Source organism: Gymnoscopelus microlampas, assembly GCF_963454915.1.
Source record: "Gymnoscopelus microlampas genome assembly, chromosome: 20".
NCBI lineage: Eukaryota > Metazoa > Chordata > Actinopteri > Myctophiformes > Myctophidae > Gymnoscopelus > Gymnoscopelus microlampas.
The window spans coordinates 39,569,631-39,589,227 of NC_139957.1; the positions used below are offsets into that span (position 1 = coordinate 39,569,631).

At 44.5% G+C, this 19,597-nt stretch overlaps 1 protein-coding gene across 1 annotated transcript in view; it reads left to right on the top strand.

Annotated features, from left to right (window-relative positions):
* Positions 1-19,597, top strand: part of LOC311035608 (AT-rich interactive domain-containing protein 1B-like) — a 264,670-nt gene that overhangs the window by 191,575 nt on the left and 53,498 nt on the right. Inside the window, 2 exon segments of the mRNA XM_084043910.1 lie at positions 13,692-13,778; positions 16,126-16,320. Coding sequence (XP_083900036.1) covers positions 13,692-13,778; positions 16,126-16,320 — 282 coding nt within the window.

The window sequence follows — 19,597 nt, forward strand, 5'->3', positions numbered from 1 at the left end:
TCCCTTGCCTTCCTTCCCTCTCCTCTCCTTCCCTCTCCTCTCCATCCCTTCCCTTGCCTTCCTTCCCTCTCCTCTCCTTCCCTCTCCTCTCCATCCCTTCCCTTGCCTTCCTCTTCTTTCCTCTCCTTGCCTTCTCTCTCCTCTCCTTTCCTTTCCTATGAGGTCTCACCACAGTGATTGACGTTAATGAGAAAGTGGGACAGTGGTTTTCCGGGGGGCTCCGTGCCAAACACAACCCCCCACACACACACACACACACACACACACACACACACACACACACACGCACACGCGCACAAACCCCGCTGCGAAGTACCGAGGACGGGAAGCCAAACCAATCTGCAGGACGTGATTAATAAAGAAATACTTAAAAAATAATATTCCCCGTGCCAAATAAAACGCTTGTGATAAAGCGTGGCGGCGGCGGTATAAGAAGGAACATCTGGCATGTTTTGAGCGTCTGTAACTACAATCAGTTTGAATTAGATGAAGGGCAGGCGAGGCAGGCAGACACGGATAACTAATGTGGTTAAAAGACATGTGATTATGACTGCCACTGTGTGTTTGCTTTAGAACTCTTCAGCACAACTTTGTACAGGAGTTTACTTTATGCTGTAGAGTGTAGACTGTGCATGCAGCCAAGTTTGGGGAAGTTGAGAGAACGACAGATGTCTGTTGTACTTCCAATTTTCACTACTTTTACTTCTACTCAACCACATCTCAGAGGCAAATATTGTACTTTTACTCCACTACAATTATTTTAAAGTTATAATGGGTTTGTATAGGAAGGGGGCGTGTCTGATAAAATGAATATCAAATATCGAAATAATGAATCAAGCAACTTAAAAACGGTCTGGGGGAATGACAAAAGCATGAGTAGACGATGACAACGTTTTTTTTAAAGTGAAATATCCCTTTAACACATTGGGTGCCAGCATTTTTTCATAACAACTTACGTTGGGTGCCAGCATTCTCCCCATTGACTGCGCTTTGCTGTTTAAAGCTCTAGAGTCCACGACGAGCAAATCCACATAAAAAAAAGCATCCATTCATGTAGCACGACGACCCTGGCTACAGCCTGGAACCATAACATTTCACTCGCGAGTTACAATGGGGGGGGGATCGCGCATGACCGGTTTCGCCACCGGAAACAGATTCGGAGATATAGGCGTTTTAAAGAAGGAAATAGACAGGAAGCGGATGGGAGCCATGTTTTTGTTTCCGGTGATCCATTTGGCCTATCCTTCTTAGGATCACAATGGGTACTCCCAGAGCTGCTCCAGCCCCGCCCGTGTGGAAAAAAACGAAAAAAACGGGGGAAAAAAGCAAAATCGAATACCCTTCGGTTTTGGCACTCCGCATAATTATTAGCAAAACCGAATACCCTTCGGTTTTGGCACCCCATGTGTTAACATAAGGTGCCAAAACCGAATAACCTTCGGTTTTGGCACTCCACGTAATTATTAGCAAAACCGAATACCCTTCGGTTTTGGCACCCCATGTGTTAACATAAGCTATTTTAATATAATCTTTCACCTTGCACGAGAATGCTACACCCACCAAAGTGCTTATGGTGGTGCCGACCAACCGCAGAATAAACCAAATAGTGGTCTTCAAGAGACAAGAAGATGGTCGCACACACTGGTAGCCAAAGTGCCAATATTTTATTATAGGACATAGAGTAAACAAACCAACGTTTTGGCAGAACTGTCTTCTTCAGGGTATAATCTTTCACCTTTAAAAGTTTCAGTAGAGTTGAGAGTGTCTGCCCCCGACACTCTAAATTGGCCACTCTACCACCTCACAATGCATCGCAAATTCTTGCAATGTAACACATGTTGAGCTCGTTCATATTGGCTATTTTTTTTACTTTACCTTGACCATCGGTGTGCCTCTGGCTGAAACATTTGGCAAACCGACTGACACTGGCTATTATTTTCTTGACAGGCAAGTAAACAAAAACCTGATAACATTATGTGTTATAGCCCTATTCCAAGCTATTTGAAAATAGACGATCTACAAGCTCACAATGCGTAGCGATGCATCATCATCATAACCTTTATTTCAGCTCGGAGTACAGTTGAGGGGCAGGCCCTCATTTTCAATGTAGCCGAGATACAGAACACAGTAATTCAACAGGAATAGACATTCACATACAGCAATGCGACACGTTGTGAGCTTGTAGATCTGCTATTTTCAAACATTTTTGTATTTTTACTTTTGGTACTTTAAGTACATTTTGATACCAATACTTTTGTACTTTTACTCAAGTAAATTTTGAATTCCGGACTTTTACTTGTAACTGAGTACTTCTACATTGCAGTATTGGTACTTTTACTTAAGTAAAACATTTGTGTACTTTTTCCACCACTGGCTATGAGTGCAATTAATTTGAAGCCTGTTGTGTGTGCGTGTGTGTTTGTATGTGTGTGTGTGTGTGTGTGTGTGTGTGTGTGCGCGTGTGCGTGTGCGTGTGTGTCAGCGTGGCTCGGTGGAATCGACGTCACGTGACGTGTCACACGGCTGAGCGCTCACGGGACACACCTGTCACCCTTGACAACGGTCAGAGGACGGCAATTCCACCGTGTCATCTTTTCACCTGGCTGTCACCGTGCACGTGCACACGCACGCATGCCCGCGTGCACGCAGCTGACACACAACACTAAGCACACACAGCGAGGAGAGACAGCTTACCCAGTAAATAAGCAGCGTTGAAGTCACACAAAACACACACACACACACACAAAATCACACACACACGCGTGCGCACACACCACTTCCTCCGTGTGTGAAGCATTGTAGCCTCACGCGTATAAATCACAGACACTCGCTCACTCACTCGGATGAGCGACAGTGTCGTCTGTGTGTGTGTGTGTGTGTGTGTGTGTGTGTGTGTGTGTGTGTGTGTGTGTGTGTGTGTGTGTGTGTGTGTGTGTGTGTGTGTGTGTTGGAGAGAGAGAGAGAGAGTGCAGACTGACAGATTTCCAGCTTATCATACACCGCTACGCTCATACTAATCTATCTTGTCAGACGACAAACCCTCTCCTCTCCGCTCCCTCTCCCTCTCCCTCTCCCTCTCCTCTCTCCATCTCCCTCTCTCCACTCCTCTCTCCTCTCTCCCTCTCTCCTCTCCCTCCATCTCTCCGTGAAGTAAATCCAATACAGTGTAACATTACCCGGGCCTGGCCTCAGTATTTGGATTCCCTCCCGGAGCAGAGAAGACACGCGGGGCCAAATTGATTTTCCTGTTGCGCTAGATTTGTGACAGTCGAGCAGAAATCACATCGCTCAAACCGCCAAACCCCTCCTCCTCCTCCTCTGCATCTTCATCCTGCTCCTCTTCCTCCCCTACACACACACACACACACACACACACACACACACACACACACACACACACACACACACACACACACACACACACACACGAGCAGACAGCATCTCTGTGTCACTGATGTTGGAGTCACTCAGTAGAACGTGTAGGAGCCCTAGAAGCGTCACCCTACTTTATCATATTTTTTTTGAATAATGTCATTAAAAAAAACGCACATCACAATCATTGAAAAAACTAGAGACTGAAATCATAAAGTATTTACTGAGGCAATAAAATTGTAAAGTGTCAATTCTGGTCAAATATTCCATTGAGTTTAATGACATGAAATGTCTTCTGCAACCAGCAGGAGGGGTAAATAGTGACACTCTCTAGTTTAGGCCATTAAGACCGAGAACGCATCCGTGTCATTTTTACATTTCTTTGGCTATTCAAAAATAGCTTGAGCTTGTAGATCTGCTATATATGATTTTTTTTATCGTTAAAATTTGTGCAAATCTTTAGTTTGAATATATATGTATTTTTTAAGCGAACATTTGTAACTCAAATCTTTGCTTCTGGGGATTCTACAAATCGTAACAGGTTTCTCAAACCTTATGTTTTTATATCAGTGTTTCTCATATGTACCCCCCCCCCCCCCCCCCCCCCATCTCAAAATATGTTGTTCCAGGGACCCACAGAAGCAAAGACTTGAGTTACAAATGTTCGCTTTAAAATATATATATTCAAAGATTTGCACAAATTTTCAATATTTTTTTCAAAAAATGTAGATCCGCGGCGCCAAGTGCCTGCTATTTTTATCCCACAAGCTTGTGGATCTGCTACTTTTGAAGCTTTTGTAGTACGAACAAGTGGGGCGTTAATTTAATTTAGAATCTGGAGATCAAAGCTTGAGAGCTTATTTCCATTGTGGTCCTTTTGAATGCCCTTCAACTGATGCAAAAGAAACCCCACCTTTCTCCATCTTGTTCTCTCTCTCTCTCTCTCATTCCTCCAAGGACCATGGAGGTCTGTTGAGCACCTTCTGCCCCCCCCCCCCCCCCCCCCATCTATTCTCTGCCCTCCGCCGCCCTGTGCGTTCTCTTCAGACAGAGCTAGATGGAGCTCACGGCGGCGAGGCGAGAGTTTAAGCGATTTATCTGCCGCTCCTCTTCTTCAAATGCTTCCAAACGCCCGCGAAGGACAGGGAGGTCAGCACCGAGAAAGAGAGAGAGAGAGAGAGAGAGAGAGAGAGAGAGAGGAGAGGAAGAGAGAGAGAGAAAGAGAGAGAGAGAAAGAGAGAGAGAAAGAGAGAGAGAGAGAGAGAGAGAGAGAGAGAGAGAGAGAGAGAGAGAGAAGAGAGAGAGCGCAGATGAACAGACGGGATGGATGGATGGATGGATGTTTCCTCAAGGGTCCTCCTCAAACTCCTCCTAGCCCTGTGTGTTCTTTTTTTCTCCCCGTCTGTTTATCATAAAATATTCAATGATTAATTATGTTTATGCTAATGCATTAGCTCACGGCTAAAAAAACGAGGTCCCGCGCATCTCTTCAACGCGGGAGGTCAGAGGTCATTCGCCCGGCTTCCCGAAGGCGGCTGGCTGGCCATTTTGGCTGAATAAAAAAAGAAAGAAAAGAAAACATTCGCCGGGGCGGATGATGATGATTCGCCTCCGCCACCCATGACGAGACAGCCAGCAACGACTTTTTCAAGCAGCAGCGAGGCTGTCCAGGAAGAAGCAGCAGCCAATGGGGATGGATGTCAGGGACCACCACAGGAAACACTGATCGTTGAAATAGAGAAATGGCCGTTATAAATATACCTTCCCAAAAGGCAGTGCTGGAAGAAGCACTGTAATTCTTTAATTAACCCATTCAATCCAGGAACCCATCTTTCTTTCTTTGGGCTATTCAAAAATAGCAGATATACAAGCTCATATATATCTGCTATTTTTGAAAAATCTTGAGAATTTGTGCAAATCTTTGAATAAATATATTTATTTATTTATTTATATATATTTTTTATTTTTTATTTTTTTAAAGCCCTAACAGTATGTTGCTATATCAGTGGTGCTTCAACTTTTCCATGTCAAGGACCACCCAAAATTATGTGTATTTGGCCGCGGACCCCCATCTCAAAATGTGTTGTTCCAGGGACCCCCAGAAGCACATTTCGGAGTTATTTAACGGACAACAAAGTATAAAATGGGGCTTTAGGTTCAGTGTAGGACCAGCTCAGTGGGCTTGTGGCTATAGAGTGTCCGCCCGGAGATTGGGAGGTCGGGAATTCGACTCCCCCGGCCGGGTCATACCAAAGACAAGGGTGGGATTGGGGACTTGTTGGACTTCTACATACTAGCCTCATGTCCAGGGGGTGTACTTGTACATCAAGCTGCCTCACACTACAGAAACAGCAGATAGGCTCCTGCCCCCCTATGGACCACATGGCTCTGCAAGGCTTACTTAGCCTAGTACTGGGACCGCTGGCGTCAGAAAGTGGGATATGTGGGGCGGGGTTGTTTGGGAGGAGACGGGGGTGAAACGGAGGGTGAGACACTGAGCTTCCTGTAGAGTATAGGGTGAGTTTCTAGTCACACCACTCCCTGAGAGACGACACGAGGGAACACCGCCTCTGGCTCTCTCTCTCTCTCTCTCTCTCTCTCTCTCTCTCTCTCTCTCGTTATTTTTATCATCCTCACGTTTCCTTGTTTCCTCTTGTGTTTCTCTTGTCGTCCCCCCCCCCCTTCTCTCTCTCTCTCTCTCTGCTGCGCGGCCCACAGGAGGAACGCGGCTGAATTTTCCAACCATAAAATTCCGTCTGTCTCCTTTTCTTATTCCTCCCTCTGCCCTGCTTTTGCTTTATCCTTTTCCCCTGCACCCCCCCCCCACCCCCATTCCTCCTCTGTACCCCCCCAACGCCTCTCCTCCTCCTCCCTCTCCTACTAATGGCTGTTCGTGTTCGAAAGGGAAACAGCAAACGTCCCTCCCGCAGGCGCTATCCACGGAGCGCTGCAACGTTAGCCAGGAGAGAGAGAGAGAGAGAGAGAGAGAGAGAGAGAGAGAGAGAGAGACATACAGAGTGAGAGAGAGAGGCTTGGAGGCAGAGAGAGAGAGAGGCTGCTAGCTTGCTGCGTTAGCCGTTTAGAGAAATCCCATTCTAACTGCGAACGCGTACAAAACCCCAACCTGAGCACCTCGTCGCGCAATTACTTTCTATCTCTCTCTCTCCACAGCACAGCTTCCCCCTCGTCTCTCTCTCTCTCTCTCTCCACCCCCCCCCCCTTCTATCTCTCCATCCACCCCCCCTCCCCCCTAAACCCCATCTTCCTTCCCCTCGGTTCTCTAGTTTTTTCAGCTTAAGCTAGCACTTTTCCGTTACTTACAGTTGGTGCTCGGCGTCTGAGGTAATGAGGACCTTGGGAGTGGTGGTGATGGTGCGCTTGTTTTTTTGCGAGCGGGCCTGGCAGCACAGCGCGGGGCCCTTGCAGTGTTTGTGTCCCCTACAGGGACAGTTAACTGGCATTAGCCCCCGGCTCTGAGAGCCAGCATCCACTTCACCACCACCACCACCACACGCCCGTCCAACATCTAAAGAGAACCAGCCATTATTGGAGCCCGCTGTTTATCTGCCTTCTTTTTACCCCCTGAAGACACGAACGAGTGGGGGCATGTTACCTCTGTGTGTGTGTGTGTGTGTGTGTGTGTGTGTGTGTGTGTGTGTGTGTGTGTGTGTGTGTGTGTGTGTGTGTGTGTGTGTGTGTGTGTGTGTGTGTGTGTGTGTGTGTGTGTGTGTGTGTGTGTACAGCCTAAGGGGTGTATTAGGAGATGCTGCTGAAACAGCCCTTTTATTCAGCCACATTCTGTATCAGTCTATTAACACGCTTACCTCAGTCCAGCCCTCACAGAGGCCAACAGATGGCGTGTGTGTGTGTGTGTGTGTGTGTGTGTGTATGTGTGTGTGTGTGTGTGTGTGTGTGTGTGTGTGTGTGTGTGTGTGTGTGTGTGCGTGTGCGTGTGCGTTTAAACACTATAATGACCAAAAGTAACTGGACACCCTTTCAAATTAGTGTTTCAAATTAATGACCTTTTGTTCCAGTAAATGGACATGTTAATACTATAAGGCTTTAATGACATTCTACACAATATGTTGTCTGCTTCCAATTTAGTTTTTGTGGAAAGCAACAGTATCCTGTTGCAGAATGACAACCAACCCTCCCAAAGAGACACACACACACACACACACACACACACACACACACACACACACACACACACACACACACACACACACACACACACACACACACACACACACACACACTCCCTCGCTACCGTTTTGTCAGCGTGGGTGGGGGGGTGCAGCACGGAAAATGTTGGCGCTCTTGGGGCGATAGTTCAGTCTTCTTTCACTATCTCCGCGCCGTTTGTTGCCCCCCCCCCCAAAAAAAAGCTCTTCCATTAAGCCGGCACTGCCACTTAGATCGGCTATTTTTGGCACAGAGATTTGGTGCAGACAGACAAAAGAGGTCCAAGTACCAACTTTAAGTGTGTGTGTGTGTGTGTGTGTGTGTGTGTGTGTGTGTGTGTGTGTGTGTGTGTGTGTGTGTGTGTGTGTGTGTGTGTGTGTGTGTGTGTGTGTGTGTGTGTGTGTGTGTGTGTTTGTGTGGTAAAGTCCCTGCCCACCACCACCACGGAGGTTGTGGGTTTGAATCCACCGTGGTGCATCCGGCTTTGTCGGGCGTCTATGCAAACACAATTGGCTCTGTATTCCGTGGCTTCGTGCCGCACTGTGAGCTTGTACATCTGCTATTTTTGCACTTTTTTTCTTTTTAAATCTTAGAACTACTGATTCAGAAGGCATTTGTAGAATCAGCCTCCAGTCTTAAAGGAGTAGTTCACCCCCCAACAAATTGCTTATTTTCTATCAATTACACACCCCATTAGCCAATAGAGATGTCTTTGTTTTTGTCGCATTCCTAAGCCAATAACTTTATGATATAGGAGACTCAGAAGGAAACTCTTTGACTCCGCCAGGTCATCAAATTATTGTCTGTCCATGAATTTAAGGCTTCATGGGGTGTGTGTAATTGATAGAAAATAAGTAATTTTTTGGGGGGGTGAACTACTCCTTTAACTTCCATTGAGCTAGTAAGAACATTAGTGAGGTCACACACACTTCATTCATGTTGGCTGATTAAACACTGGCTCCCACACTGGCCGCTCACATTCATTCCAAAGGTGTTAACATTCAGCTGGAACAAAGGACACTAATTAGAAACACTAATTAGAAAAGGGTGTCTGTCTGCTGACTTTTTGCTCGTATTATAGTGTATGGAGCCATATCTGCTCACGCACGCACGCACGCACGCACACCCCTTCCTTTCATAACCAATTAATAAAGTGACATTGTATTAGTCCTCTCATGGCTGACTTCAACATTTGCATTGGCACACACGCACACATGCGTTGGTATTACTGTCAGTGGTGTAAAGTAACTAAGTACATTTACTCAAGTACTGTACTTTTGTAGGGTAAGTGATATTTTTGGGTTAAAACAAAAAGTATTTTGTTAAAAGATTAAAGCACTATATTCTGATAGTACTCATTGCTATAGAGTGTTTGTTCAGTAACAGGAGTCTCCATGTCTCTCCAGCTCTTTAATAAACAGAAAATACATTTAGTTAGGTGTCAAAACTCTCAGCCAATCAGGAGAAAGTACCCTTTTTTAAGCTTCATTTTTATAGTGTTCCAGTTCCAATTTTGCATGCTCATTTCTTAGTGTCATCACTTCCAATTTCACTTGTTTAATCTATATCCTGATTGAGTTCTGTATCCTGTTTGGATAAAATTGGAAATGAAACTAAAACGAAAATACATTTTCTGTTTTATAAAGAGCTGGAGAGACAGGAGACTCCTTTTACTGAACAAACACTCTATAGCAATGAGTACTATCAGAATATAGAGCTATTTAACACTTATTTTAACCAAAGAAAATCACTTACCCTACCTTTAACTCTCTGAGTGCCAAGAACGAGTTATCACGAGTATTTTTCTGAATGCCCTGAGTGAATCTGGCTGTATCTCGGCTCCCACAACGCTCCGCGCAAAGCAACTACTACAGTAAGTATAAATCAGGCACGACTCTAACCCTATAATGACTAAACCTAAACTCTAAATGCCTAAGCCTAACCACAACCTGAATCTTGTAAGCCTAACAAAAAAACAACAACATAAATGCAACCGTTTCTCTTGTGACGACCAGGAAAAGTGTCGATGTCTATTTTTCAAATTGTGCTATACTTGTGTGGGTCATTTGGCCCTCACCAGTGCAGTATTACACAGTACAAGCGGGCACACGCACACGCACACGCACGCACACACACACACACACACACACACACACACACACACACACACACACACACACACACACACACACACACACACACACACACACACACACACACACACACACACACACAAAGCTCCCAGGCGTGTTACAAGGAATCTAAAACAACACAGTAATATGGGTAAGGAGTCTTCTCGCGCTCTCTCTCTCTCTCTCTGTCTCCCTCTCTCTCTTTCTCTTTCCCGTCGGCTTTGAACTTCCCGTTGCGTTTGCGTTTGAAACGGCGCGGTAAAAAAAAAAATCTTCAAAGTAAACCACGCCACTCTTCAAAGCAGGCCGCCGTTGCCCCGACAATCCTCGCCGAGGAGAAATGTTAAAACGTGTGTTGGGTTTTTAAGAGAGAGAGGAGCATTATCTCCACAAAAACGCAATGAATTCCCCATTATACTTACTGGCTAACATTGCTTTGTATCCTGTGCGTGTGCGTGTGTGTGTGTGTGTGTGTGTGTGTGTGTGTGTGTGTGTGTGTGTGTGTGTGTGTGTGTGTGTGTGTGTGTGTGTGTGTGTGTGTGTGTGTGTGTGTGTGTGTGTGTGTGCGGAGGGAGGAGGGTTCTAATGCCTTCCCCCCCCCCCCTTTTTTTTGGTTCAAAAAGGAAATTACAATTATTTCTCCCTTCTCTCCGGCACTTCAAAGCGCTCTAGCTCTGTAGTTGTGGATATCTGTGTTGTTTTTTTCATGAGTGCTGCCAATGGTTTTCACATTATAGTCTCTGTCAGGTGGAAACCTCATATGTCCAAAACTCTTACTTTTTCCCAGGATTCAAATTCAAAAAAGCATCAAAAGTATCAGATCTACAAGTGACGCTGTAGTGTGATCAAGTAGGGATTTAATCAATGAAAAAACACAGGAAGTTACAATATGGAGATAAGAGGTTTCTGCCCGACAGCAACAATATTAACTTCTTCTTCCTTCCATCAACAACAGAGCCGTTCGTCTAATATAGTTGTTCTCAAAGTGGGGGGTCGTTCGGGGACACCCTCGGGTCCTTGGTGGTGGGGTCCTTGGTCCTGGGGTTCCAGGGGGTCCCCAGCTAAATTTGTTTAATAAAGCATCTCAATCATTTTAGCCACTTTATCCATACTTTATACTTTGGCTATTCAAAAATAGACGATCAGAATCGATCGATCTGACCATTCAATTAATCGGTTATCGGTTGTCAGCCAAAATGTCAATATCGTGCATCCCCTTAATTTGTAGATCTTTATTTGTCTCTCTGTCTGTTTATTATGTAAGTGTGCACTGTGTGCTGGTACAGACTCAATATTTCAACTTTTAATGTTTTTATTTTTTTGTAAATTAACGCCCTACCTCATCTTACAAGAGTCTCACAAAAGTTGTGAAAATAGCAGATCTACAAGCTCCAGACTGACGGACAGACAGAGGTTCCTTCATTTTATAGTTAGATAATAACAACGTAAAAGCTCATCAGTCATTGTTGTCACTGTCGGACAGAAACCTTGTATCTCCAAATGTCTTCATTTCATGTTTTCTTTATGAATTAATGCCCTACTTTACAGCCATTTGTAGCAAATAAACACACTTTAGAGAGTTACAGTTCAAGCATGTTGACATTCAGCTGTCTGTCTGTCTGTCTGTCTGTCTGTCTGTCTGTCTGTCTGTCTGCCTTTGTGCCTGTCTGTCTGTCTGTCTGTCTGTCTGCTGGGTACACAGTGATGTCAGTGATTCATTGTGTGAATTATTAATTGTGCGTCTCAGACGTGCCAGGACCCTCCATGGAGTCTGTTGGGTTCATTTGGACATCATTATTCAACACCTCGTTAAAGGTGAGAGAGGAGAGGAGAGTCTGAGGGGAGGGGAGTCTGAGGGGAGGGGCACGCTGGCAAGACCTGGGCTGTTGGTTGTCTAGGAAGTGGCATCATAGCACGGCACTCGGTGCCGAGGAGCCGAGATAAATATTTTTTAAGTTTTAAGTTAACAAGGAAGTGGATAGGAGTCTATATCTTTGATAAATCATATCTCCTTGGTCTTTGGGTCAAAAAAATATATATTTTATTTTGTATTATTTTTTTTTAGTTCACGTAGATCTACGCGATTGGCACGTGGCGGCTATAAATAGGTTCGCGTAGATCTACGTGATTGGCAGTGAAATGTTTTTTTAATACAATATAACTTTTGGGGTTTGGTCTCCCTGCTCTTCTATTGAGACATTTAGATCGTGTCAAAAGATCATGTCTCACTTAGACACAGGATCTGACAGCAATTTTTACCCAAATGGTCGAGATATAATTTATCCCGAGCAGGCATGCAGGCTGTAGTATGATGAAGCAGGGTGTTAATTTACGGGGGGGGAAAAACACTAACAGTTAGAATATTGAGATAAGAGGTTTCCGCCCGACAGCGACCATATATAACCAAATGAAAATTATTAAAATGATTATGATTTTTTTTATAATTTCCTGAAAAGTAACAGCTTTGGACGTACGAGGTCTCTCTCCACGTGACAGTGACCGTGTATACGCAAAGGCTACAATAAATGGGAGTCGAACCCCGAACCTCCGTGCCTTGCTCAGTCAAAGGCGCAGCTGTAGCATCAAACCCACAGCAGCTCGTATTAGGCATGTGACGATTCACTCAACTCACGATACGATTCGAATCACGATACCAGGTTCACGATACAATTTTTCAATATTCTTTTAAACACAAAATGTTTTTTTTTCTCTTACACAAATCCAGAATTTTCTTATCTTTATTTATTTATTTATTTTTTACAATACTGTGTTTTCTCTTATCCTCTTTTCAATACAGTAGCAAATGACTTTTTTAATGAATTTTCCTACAAAGATCCTGTATTTTCTTCTTTTTGTTCCTGCTGTTTGCATCGTGATACATTTTTGTATTAAAACGATTTAAATTGTCACCAGTTTGAATTGTTTTTAAATCGATTTACGATAAATCGTTTCATGGGTATAGCAACTTGTATAGATACAGATTAACTCTTATTTGAATCTTGTTAACTCAAAGACAACTTTCACTAACTTTTTGTTACGACACAGACTTGTGCAAAAGGAAAAGGAGGAATACCTGTGAAAGGTTTACAAAGCACGCCTGAAAAGAACAACCTTGGGCTTTACATTCCTTTATTATGACAACAATTCCTGCAGTTTCTTTCCCTTTTTTTTAACACATTTTGGGCGGGAACCCCTATTTATAACTATACCTTTCAGGACGGGAACCCCTTTTGGGGTTGTTGTACAGTATATAGCAACATACATTTTGTTGTAATTAATATTTAATAAATATTTGAAGTTTTTCAGAAAACTTAGGTCAGGATTTATTCTGCCTCAGGTCTAAATGGGTTAAACCCATTCAATCCGGGAAAGCAACTCTGTCATTTTAGATGTCTTGTTGCTATTCAAAAATAGCCAAAGTGTAAAATAATGGTTGTGGCTCGAATCTAAAATGACACAGATGCGTTCCCGTGTTGAATGGGTTAAAAAGAGGATGGTAAGCGCACCGCACAGCCAGCCCATTCCCCACTGACCTCGCTTTGACGAGACAGACTCCAATTCAGACTAAACTTTAAAAAATACATGAATACAGCTTTTTTTTGTTATGTGGAATAAGCAAAGAAAATGTTTTCATTTGGAACCAAAATAAGAACTTTTGTTGCACAAAGCGGTAGGAAGAAAGAACTTTGATGTGAGTCTGAAGAACCCATTAACTCTTTAACTGCGTTAAAACATTGTATATTAACTGCCCTTTGCCAGCCATTTTCGAGCGTTTTTTTTACTAGCCTTTGAAAAATCATAGCATATGATTTCTTCACAACGATCCACCTGGCGATCATCGCCTCAAATGACGTCACTCTGTGCCGCGCTGCATGCGAGCTTGTACGTCTGTTCTTTTTGAACGTTTCTCACAGGTGTGAGAATTACTGATTTACAAGGATTTAGTGGAATCGGCCCTCAGGTCCCATAATAACGCTGAAATGTCCATGTCTGTTTTTGCAGGTTCCGCCGTGACCCCACAGACTGCTGCGATTGGTCCAGAGGGGCCACGCCCCCCCATGACCCGCTCACCTATGGCACAAGAGAGAGGTACAGTGTGTGTGTGTGTGTGTGTGTGTGTGTGTGTGTGTGTGTGTGTGTGTGTGTGTGTGTGTGTGTGTGTCTGTGTGTTAACCCATTAAGACCGGCAAAGCATCTCTGTCATTTTTTGTCAATATATTTAGCCTTAGTTTTAGTCATAGTAGCTTAGTTTTTATTTAGTTTTCGTCAGTGAAAAAAGGTAGTCGACGAACATTTTTCGTCATAGTTTTAGTCGACGAAGTTAACACTGCTCCGATGTCTTTGTCCACGACAGAGACAGAAATACAGACTGACTCGCTGACTGACAGAAAGGAGACACACACACACACACACACACACACACACACACACACACACACACACACACACACACACACACACACACACACACACACACACACACACACACACACACACACAGAGAGAGAGCGCGCTGCTTAACAGGGCTGGTGCTGTTTTTGCCATTTTTCCGAGCAAGGATTAACCACCCCCTACTCGCCTTTAGGCACGCGCGCACACATGCACAGTCGCACACATGCACACACACACACACACACACACACACACACACACACACACCCGTCCCATTCCACTTTGCTCAAGTGCTTTCCTCTCTAAGAGCCTCTCTTCTCTTCTTCATTTCCATAAATCCGCTGAATGTCCCTTTTTTTCCTCCTGTCTGTCTTTCTTTACTTACTTCTTTTTTCAACCCTCTCTCCTTTTCCTCTACGTCGCTCGCTTAGCTGGCTGCCTGTTATTGTTGTTGTTGTTGTCTAAGAGCTTCGTTCACTTTGTGAGAGAGAGAGAGAGAGAGACACTCACACACAGAGAGAGAGAGAGAGAGAAAGAGAGGGAGAGGGAGAAATCCTTGAAATGTGTTATTTGCTTTTAGCACTGTCTGCACAATGTCTCTCTGCCCATCCATTTTCCAGGCAATTTAAAGTGTGGTTTTACACGCTGTGTGTTTCCCCGTGCTCTCTCACAATCCCCCTGTCCTCCTAATGGAAGCTAAACATTACAATAATGTCCTCCCTCCTTAAACCCTCTGCTCTGCTCTCTGCGCTCGCAGCACAAACACTCTCTGCCTCCAATCGCTCTCTCCCTTCATTGGTCTGTCTGTCTGTCTGTCTGTCTGTCTGTCTGTCTGTCTGTCTGTCTGTCTGTCTGCCCTCCATGTGCGCACGCACACGCGCGCGCACACACACACACACACACACACACACACACACACACACACACACACACACACACACACACACACACACACACAAAACTGCATGGCCTTGCCTAGTGTTATAATGTAAGCAAGGTTTGTAGGCTATAAAGGGAAATGTGATCTGAGAATTTGCGTGAACCTTGCCTCTGCCGTCCAAATTTGACATTTGGAGCCGGTCTGCAACGCTTCCCCCGCACTGGGGGTCCTCGAACTGGGGGGGGGGGTTTGTGCACGGAGGCCCTTGTACCAGAGCGGCCCCCCCGCTCTTTCAAGACGCTGCGGTTGCACGCATTTTTATAAAGCTAACAGGAAAAATGAAATCTCCCCTTTCCATCCATCCATCCATCCACCCTGCCAGAGAGAGAGAGAGAGACATACACAGAGAGAGAGAGAGAGGTGTATATATCTGGTGTCGTAAATGGATTGGCTTCTGGTATCTGGTTTCCAAAACAGTGGGTCAGGACCCACGTTTGAGTCGCGGACCAATTTTAATGGGTCGTGAGTAAATACCCTCCCCCTTTTTTTCCCTCCCTTTCTTTCCAAAAAGAACAAACACTAAACACATTAAAAATACTTCTTAGAGGAATTAACACATGCTACCTCTTAAAGCATGACATGTTGTAGTTCAAGACAGATTTGAGTCCACTTTCTTTTTTTATTTTTGCCTCCCAATTTAGTCGTTATGCCAATACCCAGGTGTTGTCCCTGTCACTGCTGAAACCCTTCTAGTTTGGAGGGTGCAGACCACTGGTTCTCAATGTTGGGGGGTGGACTCCAGGGGTCCTTGAGGGGGGTCCTTGAGGGGTTGCCAGGGAGGGGGGGGGGTCCAGCTAAAATGATGATATTCACGTATTCAAAAAGCACGAAGAGAGAGAGAGAGAATCTCTGAGTACTATTAGGCCTATGTGTATGTATTTTTGTACATGAGAATGTGTGTCTACAAAGTATGTGCATTCATGCACGTGTACAACGGCATAACAGAGAAACGTGTGTGTGTGTGTGTGTGTGTGTGTGTGTGTGTGTGTGTGTGTGTGTGTGTGTGTGTGTGTGTGTGTGTGTGTGTGTGTGTGTGTGTGTGTGTGTGTGTGTGTGTGTGTGTGTGTGTGTGTGTGTGTGTGTGTGCATGTGTGTGTCTCTCAGGGTTCATGTCCAGCATCCAGAGGAACCAGACCGCGTCTCAGTTTGCCTCCCCCCAGTCGGGACCCCCCATGTCCCCCCACCACCACCACCCCTCACCCGGGGGTCCGGTGGTGTACCCCGGCATGGGAACCTACCCCCAGAGCGGCCCCACGGGGGGGCCCTATGGGCCCCAAGGATCACAGTATGGACCCCAAGGTAGGACTATATGTGTGTGTGAGTGTTTGTATTACTATACTTTTAAGAACCAAACACCCCCTCAAGTATAGTAGAATTTTAGAAATAGACATTTTGAGGACCGTTTTGCTTGTTTTATGGTTAAAAAAATATGCATTTAAAATTTAAAAAATATTCAGGTTGTGGTTAGGGCTGGGATCAGACGTTTAGAGGCCAGATTTAGGAGTTACGGTTAGAGTTATTCCTGGTTTCTTTGAAATATTCGCATCTTATCAATGGCAAATGTGTCAAATGATGAATTAGCCAGTTTGAAATCTGAAAACCGTTTATGTCCTGCTCTCTCTCTGTCCGTCTCACTTCTGCTAGTTATTCTATAACGTCTAAAATGCCAGAAAATATTGATCCGGATGGTAATAAAATTAGCAATGGAAAAAACAGCAGTACAATTTGATAGAATAAAATGACTTTTATTTGTGGTGAGAAGATTCCTCCAGTTAAATTCCTATTGCTGTAAATTAATTAAAAAAACATTTATTGGAAGGAATGAGGGATGTTTATTTGAGTCAGTTTACAAGTGGGCAGTAATTAGGAAGCAGCTCACTCCCTGCTATAGTCCAGGGCTCTGATAGAAGAAGGTACAGACAGTCCACGGACCAGTCAGGCGCCATTGACACGCATGAGAGGCAAAACTGGAACCAGAAGTTTGGTGAAATACAGTGAGAGCCGGCTGGACCAGCTTGTGAACAAACACTGTTTCTGAACAATGGGGACCTTTGTCTTATAGGTCTCGCGATACTTGGGCACGTTCAGCAAGGTACTCTTTAGATACCTCAATCAAATGATACAGTGTACACATCGAAAAGCAACACAGTCGAAAACAATGTGTGATATGTCTTCTTTTATTTTTCTGGGGCGAGTATTTTACAAAGGTTGCAGTCTTTCAGAAATAGTGTTTATTTATAAGCTGGTCCACCTGGCTCCATTGACTCCATTGTACTCTACCAAACTCTCGGCTGCAGTTTGCCTCCCTGTGTCCCAATGCGACAAATCTGTCGGCTGGTATTGCTGGATAGCAAAAATGTTGTAGATGTCCGAAACCTTCTTTTTATTTACCTTGCTTATATAGTCATATGCTCAATGCATTGTGGGTAATGTAGGAAATGTTTACTTCGTATAGTGCACTCTGAGGATGTTTGCTATTTCAAGTTGTTGTCGGGCAGAAACCTCTTATATTTTAACGCCCTACTTGATCATCGTGTCAAACTCATTTCGGGGTAAGGGCCGAATTGGACCAAAGGGGACTTGATGAGGGCCGCGTCCAGCTGCGGTGCTTTTTGGATTTGGCACACGATTTTTTAATTCTCTAGATAGTGGTTTGGAATTGTGGAATTCATTAGATTCCAATGTTATCAGCTTTAACTCCAGTGGAAACCTTGTTATGTCCAACAGCATGGCTTTCTAAGACAGTTTTGCCTACAACGCAATGCAATACACACAATACAGTACACACACACACACACACACACACACACGCACACGCACACGCACAATACTTTTACTTCTACTCCACTACTATTATTTGAAAACTTTAGTTACTAGTTACTTTGTAGGTTTTGATTATTATTACAAAACATATATTATCAACTTCAGCCCTATAAACATTTATTTCGTCCAGTTGAAAATAGCCGATCTACAAGCTCACAATGCGAGCTTGTAGATCTGCTATTTTCAAATGATTGTTATAGATTTACACATTTGAAAACTTGTGAAATGGGACATTCTGCACAATGAGTACTTTTTCTACCATAAGTACATTTGGTACCCCCCCCCCACACACACACACACACTGCCCTCTCTTCCTGTCGGACGAAGGGGATTTATTCCGATGTTTGTGCGCACCGCTCTCCGAATATTCATGAGGCACTTGAACCCTGGGCGCCCCCTTCATATACACCCCCACCCTCTCCTCCTACTCCACCCCCCCCCCCCCCCCACCCCTCCTTGGCTGTGGTGGTGATCAGATTACGTTAGGCGTTAGGTGCTGACACGGCAGTCAGACCTGCTACAATGTGACTGAATGAATGATGATGATGGGACTCAAACTAAATCCTATTACCAGCATCACCAGCGTGTGAACGTTCCAACTTCATTAGAAGAACATCCAGAGGACACATGATGCTGTTATGGTCTTTAGATGATGTGTAACGTTGTGGCAGAGCTTTATTTTAGAACCACTTAAACACATATACTTGGTTGACCAGGGTCCCCCCGGGACTCTATATACTGTACTTGGCCCACTCGTTTTATTTCCCCCCTCTACACTTAATGTTTCCGCCGAAAATATCTACAGACCTGCACGTCTCCATTTAGAACTAAAGTTTGGTTAAAATGAAAATAAATGTTTTATGTACATTTTCCCGTATAATCAAATGTGAACCTCTGATAACGCACCAGTAGAAGAGGTGTGTTGAGTCTCATTTATACCGCGTATTGTGCCGCCTGATGCCATGCCTTGTTAGCTCGACCATTAGTTCTGGTCGGCAAGCAACACCTTGCTAAATAATGAATGTAAATAAATGAATGATAGAAACTCGACGACAACAATCTGGAACCCATAATTCCCCCTGGAAAAACAATGTTTGTTGTGATCATTTTTCTTTGCAATTAAGCCACACACGCTCACACACACACACACTAATTGGGTGTGTTTTTTGTATTTTCTTGCGCCAGAGGAAACTCTCGGTGACTGTGAGTTTTCACAGTATCACCCTGATGAATGCCATCCATTGCACCCACACATAACCCAGCACCCATCCAGCACCCACACAGCACCCACCCACCCAGCACCCACCCAGCACCCAGCCACCCACCAAACTTGCAACGTGCATTTGCCCCAAAAACGGCAACTGTGGCCCCATGTGTCAACGTTGATCAATAACCCACATTAATTTGGTGTTTGTTTGGTAGAGAGATAGAGAGAGAGAGGGGGTGGGAGAGAGAGAGAGAGAGAGAGAGAGAGAGAGAGAGAGAGAGAGAGAGAGAGAGAGAGAGAGAGAGAGAGAGAGAGAGAGAGAGAGAGAGAGAGAGAGAGAGAGAGGATGATAAGATAAGAAGCTGTGAAGGTGTATGCGCGTGAAATCTCACTCAGATGACAGGAGAGATGCTTTTTTGCTGGTGACAGGTTTACACACACACACACACACACACACACACACACACACACACACACACACACACACACGTGAGCATCACATACACACTTAATGCAGTTGTCGGTGCAGAAGTTAGCGGCATGCAG